The sequence below is a fragment of the Chaetomium fimeti genome (genome assembly GCF_033439085.1).
Source record: "Chaetomium fimeti strain CBS 168.71 chromosome Unknown B0H64scaffold_13, whole genome shotgun sequence".
Lineage (NCBI taxonomy): Eukaryota > Fungi > Ascomycota > Sordariomycetes > Sordariales > Chaetomiaceae > Chaetomium > Chaetomium fimeti.
The window spans coordinates 142,559-156,244 of record NW_026944341.1 but is presented as its reverse complement, the minus strand read 5'-3'; the positions used below and the strand labels follow the sequence as shown (position 1 = coordinate 156,244).

Genomic DNA, 13,686 nt, shown 5'->3' with positions numbered 1-13,686 from the left:
GGAGATAATTTCTGTTGCCGTGGCCAACAAAGGAGCGGCGGTAAGGCTAATATGCGTCTCGCGCAACGGAGAGGAGGTGTTGTGTTGACGGGGGCCGTTGGTCGGAGGCACGATGGCTAGAACAGGCTTGGGATATCGAACGATGCTTGAGGCTGTCTTCATCCTCAGACTCTCCTCCCATGTTCCCCACGCCAATACCATCAGACACATACCGTGGCTTGGGCTGGGTGTCTTCAGCGGTTAACCTGTGGGGCAGGTTGGGTGTAACCGATGTGTTGCGTCACACCAAAGGCTCAGTGAACGTCAACTCCGTATCAAGCCGCCACAAAAGTCCCTTTGTTGAGGGATTTACTGGGGTAAAACCATGGAATGCCGCATTGCTTCGGAAACCGTAGCTTTTCTAACGGGGCCGCCCTTTTCTCAACTGACTGCGGAGTGTCCCGTCCGTATTCTTCGCGTGCCCGGAGCCGATACGTACAGCCGAAGGAGGGAAATGGAAGCGGTTAACACACGTAACCGCCCATATCCTCCCCCGTTCTGTCGAAAAAGTTGATTAAGGGGTCGTCAAGGTTCCAGTCGGGGTTCCGGAGTCCAAGTAGCTCCGACCACATGAGAAGCATGGCGGAACAGATGTCTAGCGTATGTAACTCGCGGATATCTCGCGGCTTTCCCTCGTTGTTTGTATTGCCCCAGGATCTCACAGCCGTAGCGCCTCCCACTTACATTTCCCCGAACATATGTTCGGATATCTACCCGGACTCCCCTGCCCTCCCCGCCTTCTCTACGGGACCTGCCTCCTCACGGGAAGGGCTTTCCCAGCGACCCAGACGCCGCTGTTTCTCGGCCCTCGACGTCACGTACGACAGACCAGCGGTCCACATCGCCAAAGCCACCGACGTGGCAATCATGGCGTACATCCCCCTCTGCCCCGCCAGTCAGTTAACCCTCCCTCATAGACGACGACGGCGAACACAACGACAAGAAGAACTCACCTCAAACCACGGCGCCATGCTCGCGCCATAAAACACAATACTCCACCACGCATTCACAGCATTATTCCCCAGATTCATGCCCGCCAGCACCACCGACCGAAACACCGGCTCCCTGTGCCTCGTAGCATCATTCGCCCACGCAAAGAAGGTCGCCTGGCAGGCATACACGGCCCCCGCCCAATAATACGCGCCAAACACCACCGCCGTGGCGCCCTCCCCCCCGGGATCCCCGCCCTTCTGCGCCGCCAGGATCATCGCGCTCGTCACCACCCCCGTAACCCCGATAAAATACCCCACCAGATAGCGCTTCCCGCCCAAGAAATCCGTCAGCGCGGCCCAGAAGAGCGTGGACACGATCCCCACGGCGGGCACGCCCGTCGGGTAGTCGTTGAGCTGGCGGACGGTGTAGGGCGCGGCAGTCCGAGAGGGCGAGCTCTTCATGAAGAGGGCCAGCAGCGCGTTGGAGGAGAAGGACTCCGTCTCGCCGGCGATGACCCACAGGATCACGAAGCCCCACCACTCGTGGGAGGCCAGGACGCGTTTGGCAAAGGTCCAGGTTAAGGGGGAGGTGGGTGGGGGTTTCTCGTGTGGGGGGGTTGTGGTGGTGGTGGGGTCGTGCTCGGGGTCTGGTTCGGGTTCTGGTTCGAGGAGGTGGTCGGTGGATTGGAGGCGGGAGACGGCGAGGCGGCGCTCGGTGAGGGTGAGATACGGGGCGGTGGTCGTGCTGGGGGTGTCGGGGAAGAGGAGGAAGCCGTAGAGGGCTACGGGTAGGGTGACGATGCCGTCGATGAGGAACAGCCAGCGCCAGCCGCGCAGGCCGTGCCGGTTGTCCATGCTCGTGTAGATGCCGCTCTGGATGAAGCCGCCGATCATGGTGCCGGCGAGCCCGGATGCGGTGAAGATGCCGCTGCGCTTGCCCAGCTCGCGCTCGGTGTACCACGACCCCAGTATGTAGTGCGTCCCGACGAACGTGGTGGCCTCGGCGATGCCCTGGAAGAAGCGGATGGCCATGATGGCCTGAGGAGTGTGGACGGACGCCGTGACCATGGTGAGCCCCGCCCAGATGACCATCATGGCCGGGAAGAAGTAGCGCGGCTTGACATAATGGAGGCTTAGGTTGGAAGGGATCTGACCGAGGACGTAGCTGGATGTGTCAATGCCAGGACCTCCTTGACGATATGGCTCAGCCGGATGCTCACACTTACCCAACGGTGAAACAAGTATTGATTTGATTTAGCTGGTCTCCCTGGAAGCCCAGGTCTTCCTTCATGCCCGAAACATATGCATTGGCCAAGTTTGTGCGGTCAAGCTGGAAGGGGCGGCGAGTCAGTCAACTACTCGTCTGATGGAGGGAGTCACTTGGCTCACGTACGTAGTTAAGAAAGTAGCTCAGACAGCAAAAGGTCAAGATGAAGAAGTCAATTTTCCGGACGAGCTTACGCTCGGCCGGGTCACTCCGCCAAGCTGACGAGAAGTAATCGCGTAGCTTGGACGCGATCACTGTCATTTCATCGATCGGTGTTCACCGTGTGCTTGAACGTCGGCATAGACTAATAACGGCTAGTCGGCTACCGAGTTGAAAAGACGGTGTTGGTGGTAACGCGCTCACTTGCCGAACACGGAGTCAGCGGTTGCGGGGTCCGTCCGGGGTAGGCAACTCAAAGTGATCCGAGGAGCTCATATCGTCAAATCATGTTGTAGTGAAGCCCCATAGTGTCGCGAAACTGTTCAAGTTGTTGTTGAAATGTATGCTAAACCTGGGTTAGGGGATTGGGCGCCGAGAACCCCTTAGACTTCATGTTTTTCAAGTTGTTTCAGACATGACATGGCGTTGGAGGTGATGACGTTCCGAGGCGATGTCCTGAAAGCTTCTTCGTTCCCGTTCCGGTACGATCCACGGTGTTCCCCAGTGCTCCCTTCCGAGGTTCCAGTGCATCACCGCCACCAATGGCACTGGAGTGTTTCTGTGGGGTGACCCTCGTGCCCCTTCAGTCACCAGTCAGGGGTAGTACGGGAAAAGATGCAGGCCGGCTCCACCGCTGAAAAATTTGAACACCTCCACCGAGGAGGACAAGAGGGCAAAAGATGGCAAAAAGAGAAACTTGAAGGTCGTACCCGGGATCGAACCGGGGTCGCCGGAATATCCGTGAAATCAGAATCCGAAGTGATGACCACTACACTATACAACCGTCTGTTGGTGGTTTCGCGGTTCCGGAGTCGGCCTTGTCAGTGAGAGAACATGGGGGGGCAACCACCCCACCAGGGGAAAATAGTAATAGTCAAGACGGGCGAAGAGTTTGAAGGATGATGGGAAATACCGATGACTGCTCGTTTCGAAATGATACTCAATACCTAGGATGGCGAAAGGTGTGGTGAAATGGGATCATGTTTGAACTGTTTGTAACCCGAAATTTGTGATGGTTGCAGTCGAGAACGAAATCCACAGCAGGAGCTGCCGATGATAATTGATGACCGAATTATCCAACTGCTCCTCGAACGGGAAGGAGCCATATTTGACCCAAGGCAACCAGCTTCAGTACGGTGCACACACACACTTCCATCCTCAGCTTGGAAATCCACCAACTTGAACTCCGCCCCTCTTTTGAAAACTAAACACTTTTACTTACATTCATGGCTAGCGCCAGATGAAAACTGACATTTTTCATTCTCACAAGGTTTGCAAACAGAGCATCAAACAAACAATTCAGACTTAGGACCTAATGGATGTTTGATTGCCTCTAGGTTCTTCCAATCCACCACATTAACTACTACCACACCAAGAGATATAGGAACAATAACGAATGGTTTCGAACTCATACCGCACCCCCGAAAGAACCACCACCCACCAACAACCACCACCCGCTAACAGTACCAACACCCAAATACCTAGTTGGCCACCTTGCACAGCTTGCCAGTCTGCAGGGTCAGCCAGTCGGGCTGGCCCTCAATCCTCCAGCGCTCCGAGCCGACGGCGGTGGGGGCCCAGAAGAGGTCGTAGGGGTCGACGCGGCGCTTGATCTGGAGGAGGCGGTCGTAGTTGGTGCCGTAGAAGGCGTCCGCGAAGTCGGGCTCCATGACGTCGCCCTCGTTGAGGTAGCCGCCGGGGCCATACACGCGCAGCCGGCCCATCCAGTTATCCGTGATCTTGCGCTGCACCGCCTCGAGCTCCGTCTGCGAGATGCCCGGCGCCCAGCCCGTGCCCATGATGCCGAACCAGATCGCCTCGCGCCAGTGCGAGTTGGCGCCGCTGGCGGGGGTGCCGGCGGGGGCCGCCGGGTTCATGTTGTACTGGATGAGGGCGGAGCCCTCGTCGACGACGGAGCGGACCTCGTCGAACATGGCGTTGCGGTGGGCGACGTCGTCCCAGGCGGACCGGGGGAAGAGGCGGGAGGCCGTGCGCAGGTTGGAGTTGGCCACGCCCTCGACGGGGAAGTGGCGGGTCCAGGCGTCGTAGAAGTTGTCGTGCTCGAAGAAGACGGGCTCGAACTCGAACCCGATGGCCGTCCACTCGTCAAACAGCGGCTGCACCATGGCCTTGAAGTCGGCGAGCGACATGCCGGGCACCATCCACGGGTTCATGGTCCACGTGTAGCCGGCGCCGGGGCCGCGCGGGAAGATCATCGAGTAGCCGTACACGTCCTGCTCGGCGTACTCGGGGAACTTTGCCCAGTAGGCGTACATGGCCTCCCAGAAGACCGAGTCCGGGTTGGCCGTGTCGTTGCCCGAGCTGATGGTCCACGTCACGCCGGCCATGTTCAGCTTGGGGTGCGCCTTGACGGTCATGGCGGTGACGACGCCGAACGTGGAGCCGCCGCCACCACGGAGAGCCCAGAAGAGGTCGGTGTTCTGGGTCTCGCTGGCCGTGACGAAGCGGCCGTTGGGCAGCACGACGTCGACGCTCAGTACCTGGTCGGAGCCGAGGCCGAACTTGGTCGACAGGGGCGAGTGGCCGCCGCCGGCGATGTAGCCACCGGAGACGCCGACGCCCTTGCACTCGCCGCCGACGGCAGTGACGCCGTACTTGTTGGCCGCTTCGTACAGCTCGCCGACCTGGACACCGGCGCCGATCTCGAGGGCCGCGCCCGAGTACGAAGGGGTCTTGACCGACTGGTGGAAGTGAATCTTCTTAAGGTTGTGGGTCCAGATGGAGAGGGCGCCAGAGCCGAGGGACTTGCCAAGGAAGTCATGGCTCGTGTTCTTGACGATCAACCGCAGGCCGAGCTTGCGGGCAAAGTTGACGGCAAGTTGGATCTGGTAGATGCCGGTGGCCTTGACGGCGTACGACGGGAACCCGCCCAGCGTGCACTGGGACGAGTTGCCGTTCTGCGGCATGCAAGTCTCGCCCGAGTAGAGCGGCGACATGACCGAGGTCGGGTCGTTGGCGCTGGAAAGGGTCAGTCCAAAAATACAAAGCAACACCGCTTGAGTTGGGCAACATACTGGGTATCCGACTGGGTCCAGTTCTCGAGGATATCGGCGCACTTGGCGGCGTCATACACGCCGTTGTTGGGGTAGCAGACGGCGCCGATGGGCACCGTCTCGATGAGGGCGCCGCCGGTCAGCAAGTTGAAGACACCCCAAGTCAGACGCGAAGGCCACTTCATGTCGCCCGGGGACGTCTTGCAGGTGCCGACAGACGTGCGCTTCGCGACCTGGGAAGCATCATCGCCAGTCGTGTTGTCGAAGTGGAACAGGTCAATGTCGCTCAGCTCATGGGCCGTGAGGTTGGCCAGTATGGCATCCGTCAGCTGGCGCGTCTCGGGGTCCGCCTCAGGGTCGGTAGGCGGCGCGGCGGCTGGGGCAACGGTGATATCATTCGCGGCTGCATGTCATCAGCCAAACTATCCGTATCACTCGAGACCGTCAACCGGTCGGTCCAGGTCAACTCACGGATCACCTCGCCCTCGGTGTTCTTGATGGTTTGGGCAAGGCCCTGTTGAGCGAGCGGAAGGACGGCACCTACCAGAAGCAGGGCGCGCTGAAGAGAGAGGACGACCATGGTGATCGACAAGATGAACGAGAGGCTTGTCGAGCTGGTCCACGAACTGGGGAAGGAAAATAAGAAACCACGTTTTTTCCACGAGGCACGATGGTTATATGTCCGGGCGGAAATGGTGGCAGCCGCCCTCCTCGTCCGGAACCCGGGTCGGATCAGCTACCGAACCGCCAATCAGCACCCCGGTGTTTCGGGGTGCCTTGTCTTATCCCACGTTGCACCCCTGTTCTGGAGCCGGAGAAGCAATAATGTTCCCTTGTGTGGGGTTGAGAAGTCGACGGCGGGGGCTTGTCATTTCACGTACTTGTACGGCAGTCGACTGCGTGGCGCGTGGGCCGCTACCTGAGCTGGTGTTGGTCCATTTTGGCCAGACTCATGATTCGGGTGCGGCTTGCTCCCCTTTCTCACCAACGATCCGGTGGGGGCCAGCGTACTCGGGAAGATCCCCCGATACAGGGGGACCTGGTGAACCGGGCGAGTTGCGTTCCGTTTTTAATGTAGCAGCCCCTGTTTACTGATATTGGCAGGCAAGCCAATTTATTATTGAGGGTCCGGCAGTGTGGGTACATATCAGGTAAGGTGTGGTCAGCGCGGAACAACGGAAAGGAAGTCGATATCCGGGTTGCCCGGCCGCCTCTCTTCAGCAGAACCAGGTGAAAAAGACCGACATCTCTTTCGACTCGGCGACCGCAGGAACTCTTTGCTTCTCTCGTCCACGTGCTTAACTCCGAGACAGCCGCTTAGCCTCTTGGTGGTGCTGTATCAAAACTTGCCTCCAACATCTGCAGCTGAAGCCCCTTGGCGATTCCGCCGCCTTGGGAGCGGCGCGGCAGATGTCTCGGTTCGCCAATGCCGTTGGCCTCGGCTATCTGGATCACGACCGCCCCATTCCGTTCTCCGCAACCGACGAGATTATCGATGTCAAAGTCAAGGGATGCACCTGTCTTGATCAATATCTGTCTGACCTTTCGAAAACAACGGGATTATGCTGATGGGGACCATCTTTGAGTATCCATCCATGCTGACGAAGGAAAAAAGACTTTTGCTAGTTAGGGGTTAGGTGGGCACTGTTCTATTTCCGCCTCAGTATCAACAAGCGAAATCTGCCACGCTTGTAAGGATACCCTTCGTTGAGGTCGTCTCCATCACGGCAAGTTCCATTCGTATCGGAAATTGAAGAGGGGTTCACAACTCTCCGGCGCTATTCTTACCTCAGAGTCCAAAGCCGGTGACAGAGTAGGGTCGTGGCAAAGACAGAAAGAGAAACATGTCTGGCATCTCGAACATCTCTAACACACGGACCGCACGAGGCGTCGGCGTTCGTTGGAGCGCTTTCTCTCGCCCCAACTGGATTAGTCTTCCATCCACGAATCGCAGAGTTGTTGTTCTCGCTTTCGCGGCAGAATGCCTCGGCGGTACCGTGGACGGCAGTGATCGGCAGCTTCTCGACGCCGGGCCATGTGTCTAACAGGGATATCCTGGGGCGAGAAGAGATCCAGGGGAAATGAGAAAAGCCCTCAACACCAAGGCCCACCACACCTCCACTAGCGCAGACCCGTCCACTCCGTCGTGCCAATAACAAAGTGTCAGCAAAAGGGCCGTCAGCTTGGTTCACCTTGTTCGCTGAGACATCGGACGCCCCGCTCTCGCAGCAATGCGCCCATTCTGGTTCCCGTATAGGAAGGCCGGCTCGTTCACTGGCTAGACTCGGTCGAGACTCGCTAGCATATTGTCAATGCGCAGCTTGACGGTGTCCACGATCTTCCCGAACTAGTGGCCAGGACGAGAATGCATGGGTACGAGTGGAGGTCGTCTACATAGGACACAGGCGTCGGGGAGTCAGTTACCGACCAGTCTCCTGGGATTCTGATTCTGGATCTCTTGCGGTCCCTGCCCCTTTGAGATGCTCCAGAGATCAAGGTTTTTGCCGTAGCCATTTTTAACTGTAGGTCCGTGTCCTCCTTCATCAGCGGGCACTCAAGAATGCCGAGTTTCCCCTTGACCCTCCATTTGCCTTCCCGTCGACGCCGAGGACTCATGATAACCGGTCACCCCCATCGAGGACGGTATACCGGCCGTGCCGCGAAGTCTCTTGCCTTCCGCCGCCGTCGATCCATCTGAAAGATCGTGCTTCGTCTCCCCTCCCCACAGGCTGCCGATCGACGACCCCCGGCATCCCCAGATCTCAGGTGTCCCCCTGGCGTGTCGATCTCTGCAAAGAGACAGACGTTCTGGACTGCGCGATGGTCAAGATGGCGATTCTACCTCGCCGCCCCGAACATGTGGATGTCCTCACGATCCCAACGCCGCCTCTGCAGCAAGCTGCCCTGTTCGTCATCTTCTTCTTCACGGCCTTGGCTTTTGTCACATACAGCCTCAGAGCCTACACACGGCTCCGGACGCGGACATGGGGTCTCGACGACTATCTGGTTTCCTGCGCCATGATCTTCTCGCTCATGATGATCGGGCCCTTCTACATGTGTAAGCCGGCTGTTGCCTCTTTGAAATTAGACCACGACTGAACGGACCTGGAACAGACATCAAGCTCGGCTACTTTGGCTGGCATTCAGAGGATGTGCCGAAGTTTGATCCGGCCCCTGGCATGTGGTGGTTCTACCTTGCCCAGCTCTTCTACAACCCGATCCTGGCCTTCGTCAAGGCCTCGGTGCTGTGCTTCCTGCTACGTCTAGGTGGCCAGAAGCCTGGAGTCAAGTTCGCCATCCACTTCCTGAACGCCTTCAACGGTCTCCAAGCCATTGCTATCTTCCTCGTCGCCGCCCTGCAGTGCTTGCCCATCGAGGCCAACTGGGACTTTGCCCTCAAGGCGGACCCCAATACGAAATGCGTTGACAACTCGTTCCACGTCACCATTTCTTGCATCACCATCGTTACGGACATCGCCGTTATCGCCTTGCCGTTCTGGATCTTCTTGGGTCTGAAGATGCCCAAGGCCGCCAAGGTTGCTGTGCTGGGCATCTTCATGCTCGGTCTTGCGTGCGTTTCCCCTTCCCCCCTATTTTCCACTCCTAATCAACATCACCACTAACCTAACGCCTCTGGTTACCAGCGTCACAATCATCGGCATCGTTCGTCTCCAGGGTGTTATCCGACTCTTCTACATCCCCCAAACCTCGAAGGACCCCTACTACGACATCACCGTGACGCTCTCCGTCGTCGAAGCCAACGTGGCCATCGTATCGGCCTCGGCCCCGGCCCTCCGCCCGCTCTTCCGCTCCCTCCTGCCCGGCCTCTTCGGCGGCAGCAGCGCGCGCTACGGCGCCCACAACAAGTACAACTACCCCAACAGCAACTCGCCGTACATCTTCTCGGGGGCGGGCGGCTCGGTCGCCGCGGCCGGCGCCAGCCACAACGGGGGGGCCGGCTCGCGCAGCCACCACCACTCCCGCCACTCGCACCACCACCACAACGGCGGCGCCAACGACTCGTCGGTCGGCCCGCCACACAGCAGCATCCGGCTCAAGAGCCTGCGCGGCACGGGAAAGAGCGGCCACGCCGAGTGCCGCAGCATCAGCCCGAGCGGCTCCGAGGAGGAGATCATGACCTACAACGGCATCATGCGCACCACCGACGTGCAGGTCCACTTCGAGGGCGACCGCGATAGCCGTGTCCACGGCCACGGCCACGGCCACGGCACCCTGCGAACGGGGGATACCACGGATGTGGAGATGTCGAGCCGCGCGTCGAGTGATCTAAAGGCGGGTGGGAAGGAGCAGGTGGAGAAGAGGACTTTGTGATTTGGGGGGGTGGGTATTTCTTAGAGAATGGCGTGTTTGAAAGATACCATATGGAAAAAGGGGGGTGGGTTAAAAGGGTTTTCTTCACAACAGCATGCGGGATACAATGGGGTCCTGGCCGGGCGTCATTAGTGCTTAGATACCTCGGGCGGCCATATTGACTTTGAACATTTATTATGAGACATGCTCCAATTATATATACCTAGACACGCGTCAGTAGCTATGCCATGGTTACTTCTGCTTCCGTTCACACCTCCGAACTTGTGACAAGACTGCAATCTTTCATAGGTAATGTGAACTTCGCCTCGAATCATTTAACATCAACATCATGTTTCCAGACTACTTGTCAACCTGACCCTGGCCCTCCCCCTCTGGCTTGCTCGTACCCTCGTCAAGCCCATTATATCATGCTCAGTCACGGCGACCTCCTCTCTTTCCTCACCCCCCAGAACCCCCACGGATCCCGAGGACGTTCCACCTCCGCCTCTATATTCCGCACGGGCTGAAGGGGCTCGCGCACAAACCCCCATCCCAACCCTCCGTTGCCCTGTGGCATCTGCTGGAACCCAGAGGACGACGCATATAAAGGCTCGGATTCGGATGCGGGATCAGGTTGGGGCTCCCTGTGGTCCCATCCCTGGTTTTGTTTCAACCTGGCATACCGTTCTGCCGCGGTCTCAGGTGTGGGTTGGGCGACGGTTTCAGTCGTGCGCGACACGGGGGATCTCTTGTTTGTCAAGACTTGTTAGTTGCTGTGCTCTGGTCCGCCATTCAAAGAGTCGTCATGTTCATACTCACCTTTACCTTTTTGCCCTTTTTCTTCTTGTAAGAGGGTCGCGTCTCTACAATGGGCAACATCGATGTCCCTACTCTCAAGCGTGGTGGCACTTCCTTGACCTCGGGAGGTGGTTCAGGGATTTTCGGTTCTTGGGCAGGCTCCGGCTCCGGCTCGGCTACTTTCTCAACCGGATCCCATCCAGGGGCTGGAGGCTCGGGCAACGCCTCTAGGTATTGCGAAACCTCGACATCCTTCAGTTCTTGGGGTAGCTCAACCTCCGGCTCTGGCGCTGGGTCAACCTCTGGCTCTGGAGCTCGCCAAAGCTTTGCAGCTGGCCAACCATCTAGAGCTGGCCAAGCCACTGGCTCCGGTTCGGGCGCTGGCTCCACTTCAGGCTCTGGGGCAGGCTCGGGCTCGGGCTCAGGTTCGGCCTCTGGCTCTGGCTCTGGCTCTGGTTCTGGCTCTGGCTCTGGTTCTGGCTCTGGCTCTGGTTCTGGCTCTGGCTCTAGTTTTGGTTCCGGTTCCGGTTCTCGTTCTGGTTCTAGCTGTGGCGGTTCAAGTCGAGGTTCGGGGCTCTGCGGTCTCCGTCCAGCCCATCTTTGAAGGCTCTCGGGATCAGACACTGGCAGCGAGTCTCCGCGGTGAGGGTCCATGTCACCGTCCTTATCAGCCCGGCTCGGCATAATATCGCTCCAATCGCTTCCTGTGGCGGGCGTGTCCGGTTCGGCAGCTGTGACATATTGGGCTGCGCCATCCCGCCCAGTGAGGGATTCTAGCATGTCCGCATATGTGTCAAGCATGCACTCAAACAAAAGTTTGACCACAGAAGTACCGTTGCTGGATTCAGAAGGGGCCGTAGCCTTCGACAGCTTGCGAGGTTCCTTGAAGGCCTGCTTAACCAGCGACTTGATCCAGCTCGGAAACCAAGTGTCGTTGCCGATGGGCGCAGGATAAGCCGCTTGGACAGCATCGATGACTGTGGACACTTCTAGGCCGCGTGCCACCAACTCGATCTCACCCCGGACCTGCTCGTCAAGGCCATCCAGCCCGACAGTCCGAGCCAAGGTGTAGATCTCGAACTTGGCCTTGAGCTCCCACAGCTCGATGTTGAAGGAAGGGTCGACGGAACCTATCCATTTCAAGAGGCCATGTTGCTTGGTGTAGAGGTATTGGACCAGTGCGTGGCCCGCGGTGCTGGAAAACTGACGAAGGTCGATGCTCTCTGTAGACGGGTCGAGAAAGCGGCCAAGCTTCGAGCATTGGAGGAGGACCGCGCGGTGAATGGTGAGTGGAAACCCGTTTGCGAGCTGGATGCTGATGACAGGGCTGCTAAAGGGCCTGGAAATGTAACGCGAGTCAGTCAGCGGGCCAGGCGTGGAAAGAAGATCAGGCACAACCGTACGATATCTCGAATCCGGTGTCACGGCTCGGACCGCCGTATCGGGCTTCAATTGGGGCTTCCATTTTAACGTGTTGGAGAACCGGTTGACATTGACTCAACTCTGACACGACTCAGAGGTGGAAGAGCGCAAGATCCAGGGAGTGATGGACTGAACCCATCCTCGAGAGAAGAGCTTAAGGGGCTTGGTCCGATCAGGCCACAACTCCCGCGGTGGCTCCAGCGGCTGCATGTGTGCCCGACTGGGAGCTGGAGCACTCGAAGCTCGACCAATAACTAGTGTCTACCTCTAAGACAGCCAGTGGCAGGCGTATATCTATTGACTCGCTGAAAGTGCAAAAGGTTCGATGAACGTGGGCCGGATGAGAACCTATAGCAACTTATCTCCATTGCCAATGAAACAGAAACGAAGCCCTCCATTCGAGAAATCTCTAAATAAAGCCACCAGAGTCTAGCAGCCAATAGCGACGTCGGTATGCACCGGATATGCAGCTTGAAACCCCAGTGGCTGCTTGGATTTGACGATGCAACAACAGCCGCGGTCCATATTTAGCCACGTTTCTCAAAGCGTAAGCTTCCTTCTTTAAGCGAGGGTGCAGCATCACAGTGAAGGAGAATTTGACTGTCGGTCATTCGGGAATGGTACCTGAGAAGGGTAGCCATATAAGGGGGGAGAATAAGTAGAGTGACCACATCAACAGGGGTATCAATCACGTATAACTCGAGCTGAGAAAAATGGGCAACTCAACTCGTCATCCATACTTCCAACTTCCGCATTTGAGTAATACATACGGTTGGGTTGAGGTACCAAACAACAATGAGTGTAAGAGCCAAATACCTCACTAGACAGAGCAGTGATAGTAGCTTAGACTGCTGAAGGGCGTCACGGCCGAGAGAGCTTTGAGAACCTGAACCCCGTGAGCGTAGCAAACAGAATTTCGCAATGAACCGAGACTTCAGCTCACTTTTAAGGCTTATTATCATCTTAAACACTAATACAATTACTTCCAAACTCTAGTGACGTCACAAGAGGTCTGACAAGACAAGACCCGAGAAAATCCAACAACATGCACTCACCCTTGCCATCGAGCACCAGCCGGATCTCGTGTATCCCTCGTATGGCACGGGCCGTATTACTCCTTGACTAGCACACACACCACTTCTGACTTACCCCACTGAACACCTCGTCTGTGCCCTGTTTCTCGGATTTCACAGTCCGGCATAGCCACAACAGCACTTGTCTGTGACACTGTGACACCGGTCTGTTTGAGACCAGCAAGTATCGGTGACATGGTACCGGATCCCTGCGGGGGTGACTCAAGCTGGAATATGACAAGGCAGATTTTACCACCAAGCTGGGGTGTTATCACGTTCCACATTCCATGACGTGGGGGCGAGAGGAGGTTATTGGGGGGGGGGGGGGGGGGGGGGGGGGTGGTGTCGACCAGCATCCTCTCCAGGAAATACAACCACAATAGACCACAGCGAGGGCAGAACAGGGATAGAATATTGTAGTAATGTATTAATTAAGATCTATCGGTAAATATCAATGACCAACAAACAAACAATGCACCCGAAACCCGTCCCTTTCCCAGTTTTCCCGACCGTTGGCACCTCAAGTGCAACCCCCGAGTCGTTTTCGTCCAGTCATCACACGGAAGTGTTGAATAAAGATATTAGAGATACAGGTTATGCAGTGGTGATGATGGGTTAAATGGTTGGTTGATAGGAGAGAATTAAGGAGCAGTAAGTGGTAGTAGTGTGAT

General features: G+C 57.3%; 4 protein-coding genes and 1 non-coding gene across 5 annotated transcripts; 1 reads left to right on the top strand and 4 right to left on the bottom strand.

Annotated features, from left to right (window-relative positions):
* Window positions 1–629: 629 nt before the first annotated feature.
* Window positions 630–2,755, bottom strand: B0H64DRAFT_57670 (major facilitator superfamily domain-containing protein). The gene is made up of 4 exons (XM_062808466.1): window positions 2,365–2,755; window positions 2,198–2,301; window positions 993–2,136; window positions 630–923 (listed from the first exon to the last, which is right to left on the bottom strand). The coding sequence occupies exons 1-4, from the start codon at window positions 2,497–2,499 to the stop codon at window positions 750–752; spliced, it is 1,557 nt and encodes a 518-aa protein (XP_062653926.1). The 5' UTR covers window positions 2,500–2,755; the 3' UTR covers window positions 630–749.
* Window positions 2,756–3,098: 343 nt separating this feature from the next.
* On the bottom strand, window positions 3,099–3,181 carry B0H64DRAFT_t174. The gene has a single exon. It is a non-coding gene; the product is annotated as a tRNA-Gln (tRNA).
* A 687-nt stretch (window positions 3,182–3,868) lies between these two features.
* B0H64DRAFT_57655 (uncharacterized protein) lies at window positions 3,869–6,191 on the bottom strand. Its single transcript, XM_062808465.1, has 3 exons — window positions 5,883–6,191; window positions 5,433–5,814; window positions 3,869–5,376 (listed from the first exon to the last, which is right to left on the bottom strand). Exons 1-3 carry the CDS (start codon window positions 5,989–5,991, stop codon window positions 3,879–3,881), a joined length of 1,989 nt encoding a protein of 662 aa, XP_062653925.1. The 5' UTR covers window positions 5,992–6,191; the 3' UTR covers window positions 3,869–3,878.
* A 1,858-nt stretch (window positions 6,192–8,049) lies between these two features.
* On the top strand, window positions 8,050–9,743 carry B0H64DRAFT_368378 (uncharacterized protein; the record flags this gene model as incomplete). Its single annotated transcript, XM_062801973.1, has 4 exons — window positions 8,050–8,469; window positions 8,526–8,982; window positions 9,056–9,304; window positions 9,380–9,743. Exons 1-4 carry the CDS (start codon window positions 8,232–8,234, stop codon window positions 9,741–9,743), a joined length of 1,308 nt encoding a protein of 435 aa, XP_062653924.1. The 5' UTR covers window positions 8,050–8,231.
* Window positions 9,744–10,381: 638 nt separating this feature from the next.
* Window positions 10,382–12,267, bottom strand: B0H64DRAFT_57643 (uncharacterized protein). The gene is made up of 2 exons (XM_062808464.1): window positions 11,924–12,267; window positions 10,382–11,859 (listed from the first exon to the last, which is right to left on the bottom strand). Exons 1-2 carry the CDS (start codon window positions 11,983–11,985, stop codon window positions 10,515–10,517), a joined length of 1,407 nt encoding a protein of 468 aa, XP_062653923.1. The 5' UTR covers window positions 11,986–12,267; the 3' UTR covers window positions 10,382–10,514.
* Window positions 12,268–13,686: the final 1,419 nt, after the last annotated feature.

Excerpts from the sequence above, each read along its gene's own strand:
- B0H64DRAFT_57670 (XM_062808466.1), bottom strand. The coding sequence starts at position 2,499 with ATGACAGTGATCGCGTCCAAGCTACGCGATTACTTCTCGTCAGCTTGG. Across the intron at positions 2,302-2,364 it reads TGAGCTACTTTCTTAACTAC|CTTGACCGCACAAACTTGGC; the intron begins GTACGTGAGCCA and ends CGCCCCTTCCAG. Across the intron at positions 924-992 it reads GCATGGCGCCGTGGTTTGAG|AGGGGGATGTACGCCATGAT; the intron begins GTGAGTTCTTCT and ends CTGGCGGGGCAG.
- B0H64DRAFT_57655 (XM_062808465.1), bottom strand. The coding sequence starts at position 5,991 with ATGGTCGTCCTCTCTCTTCAGCGCGCCCTGCTTCTGGTAGGTGCCGTC. Across the intron at positions 5,815-5,882 it reads CACCGAGGGCGAGGTGATCC|CCGCGAATGATATCACCGTT; the intron begins GTGAGTTGACCT and ends GATGACATGCAG. Across the intron at positions 5,377-5,432 it reads TGGACCCAGTCGGATACCCA|CGCCAACGACCCGACCTCGG; the intron begins GTATGTTGCCCA and ends GACCCTTTCCAG.
- B0H64DRAFT_57643 (XM_062808464.1), bottom strand. The coding sequence starts at position 11,985 with ATGGAAGCCCCAATTGAAGCCCGATACGGCGGTCCGAGCCGTGACACC. Across the intron at positions 11,860-11,923 it reads GACACCGGATTCGAGATATC|GCCCTTTAGCAGCCCTGTCA; the intron begins GTACGGTTGTGC and ends TTACATTTCCAG.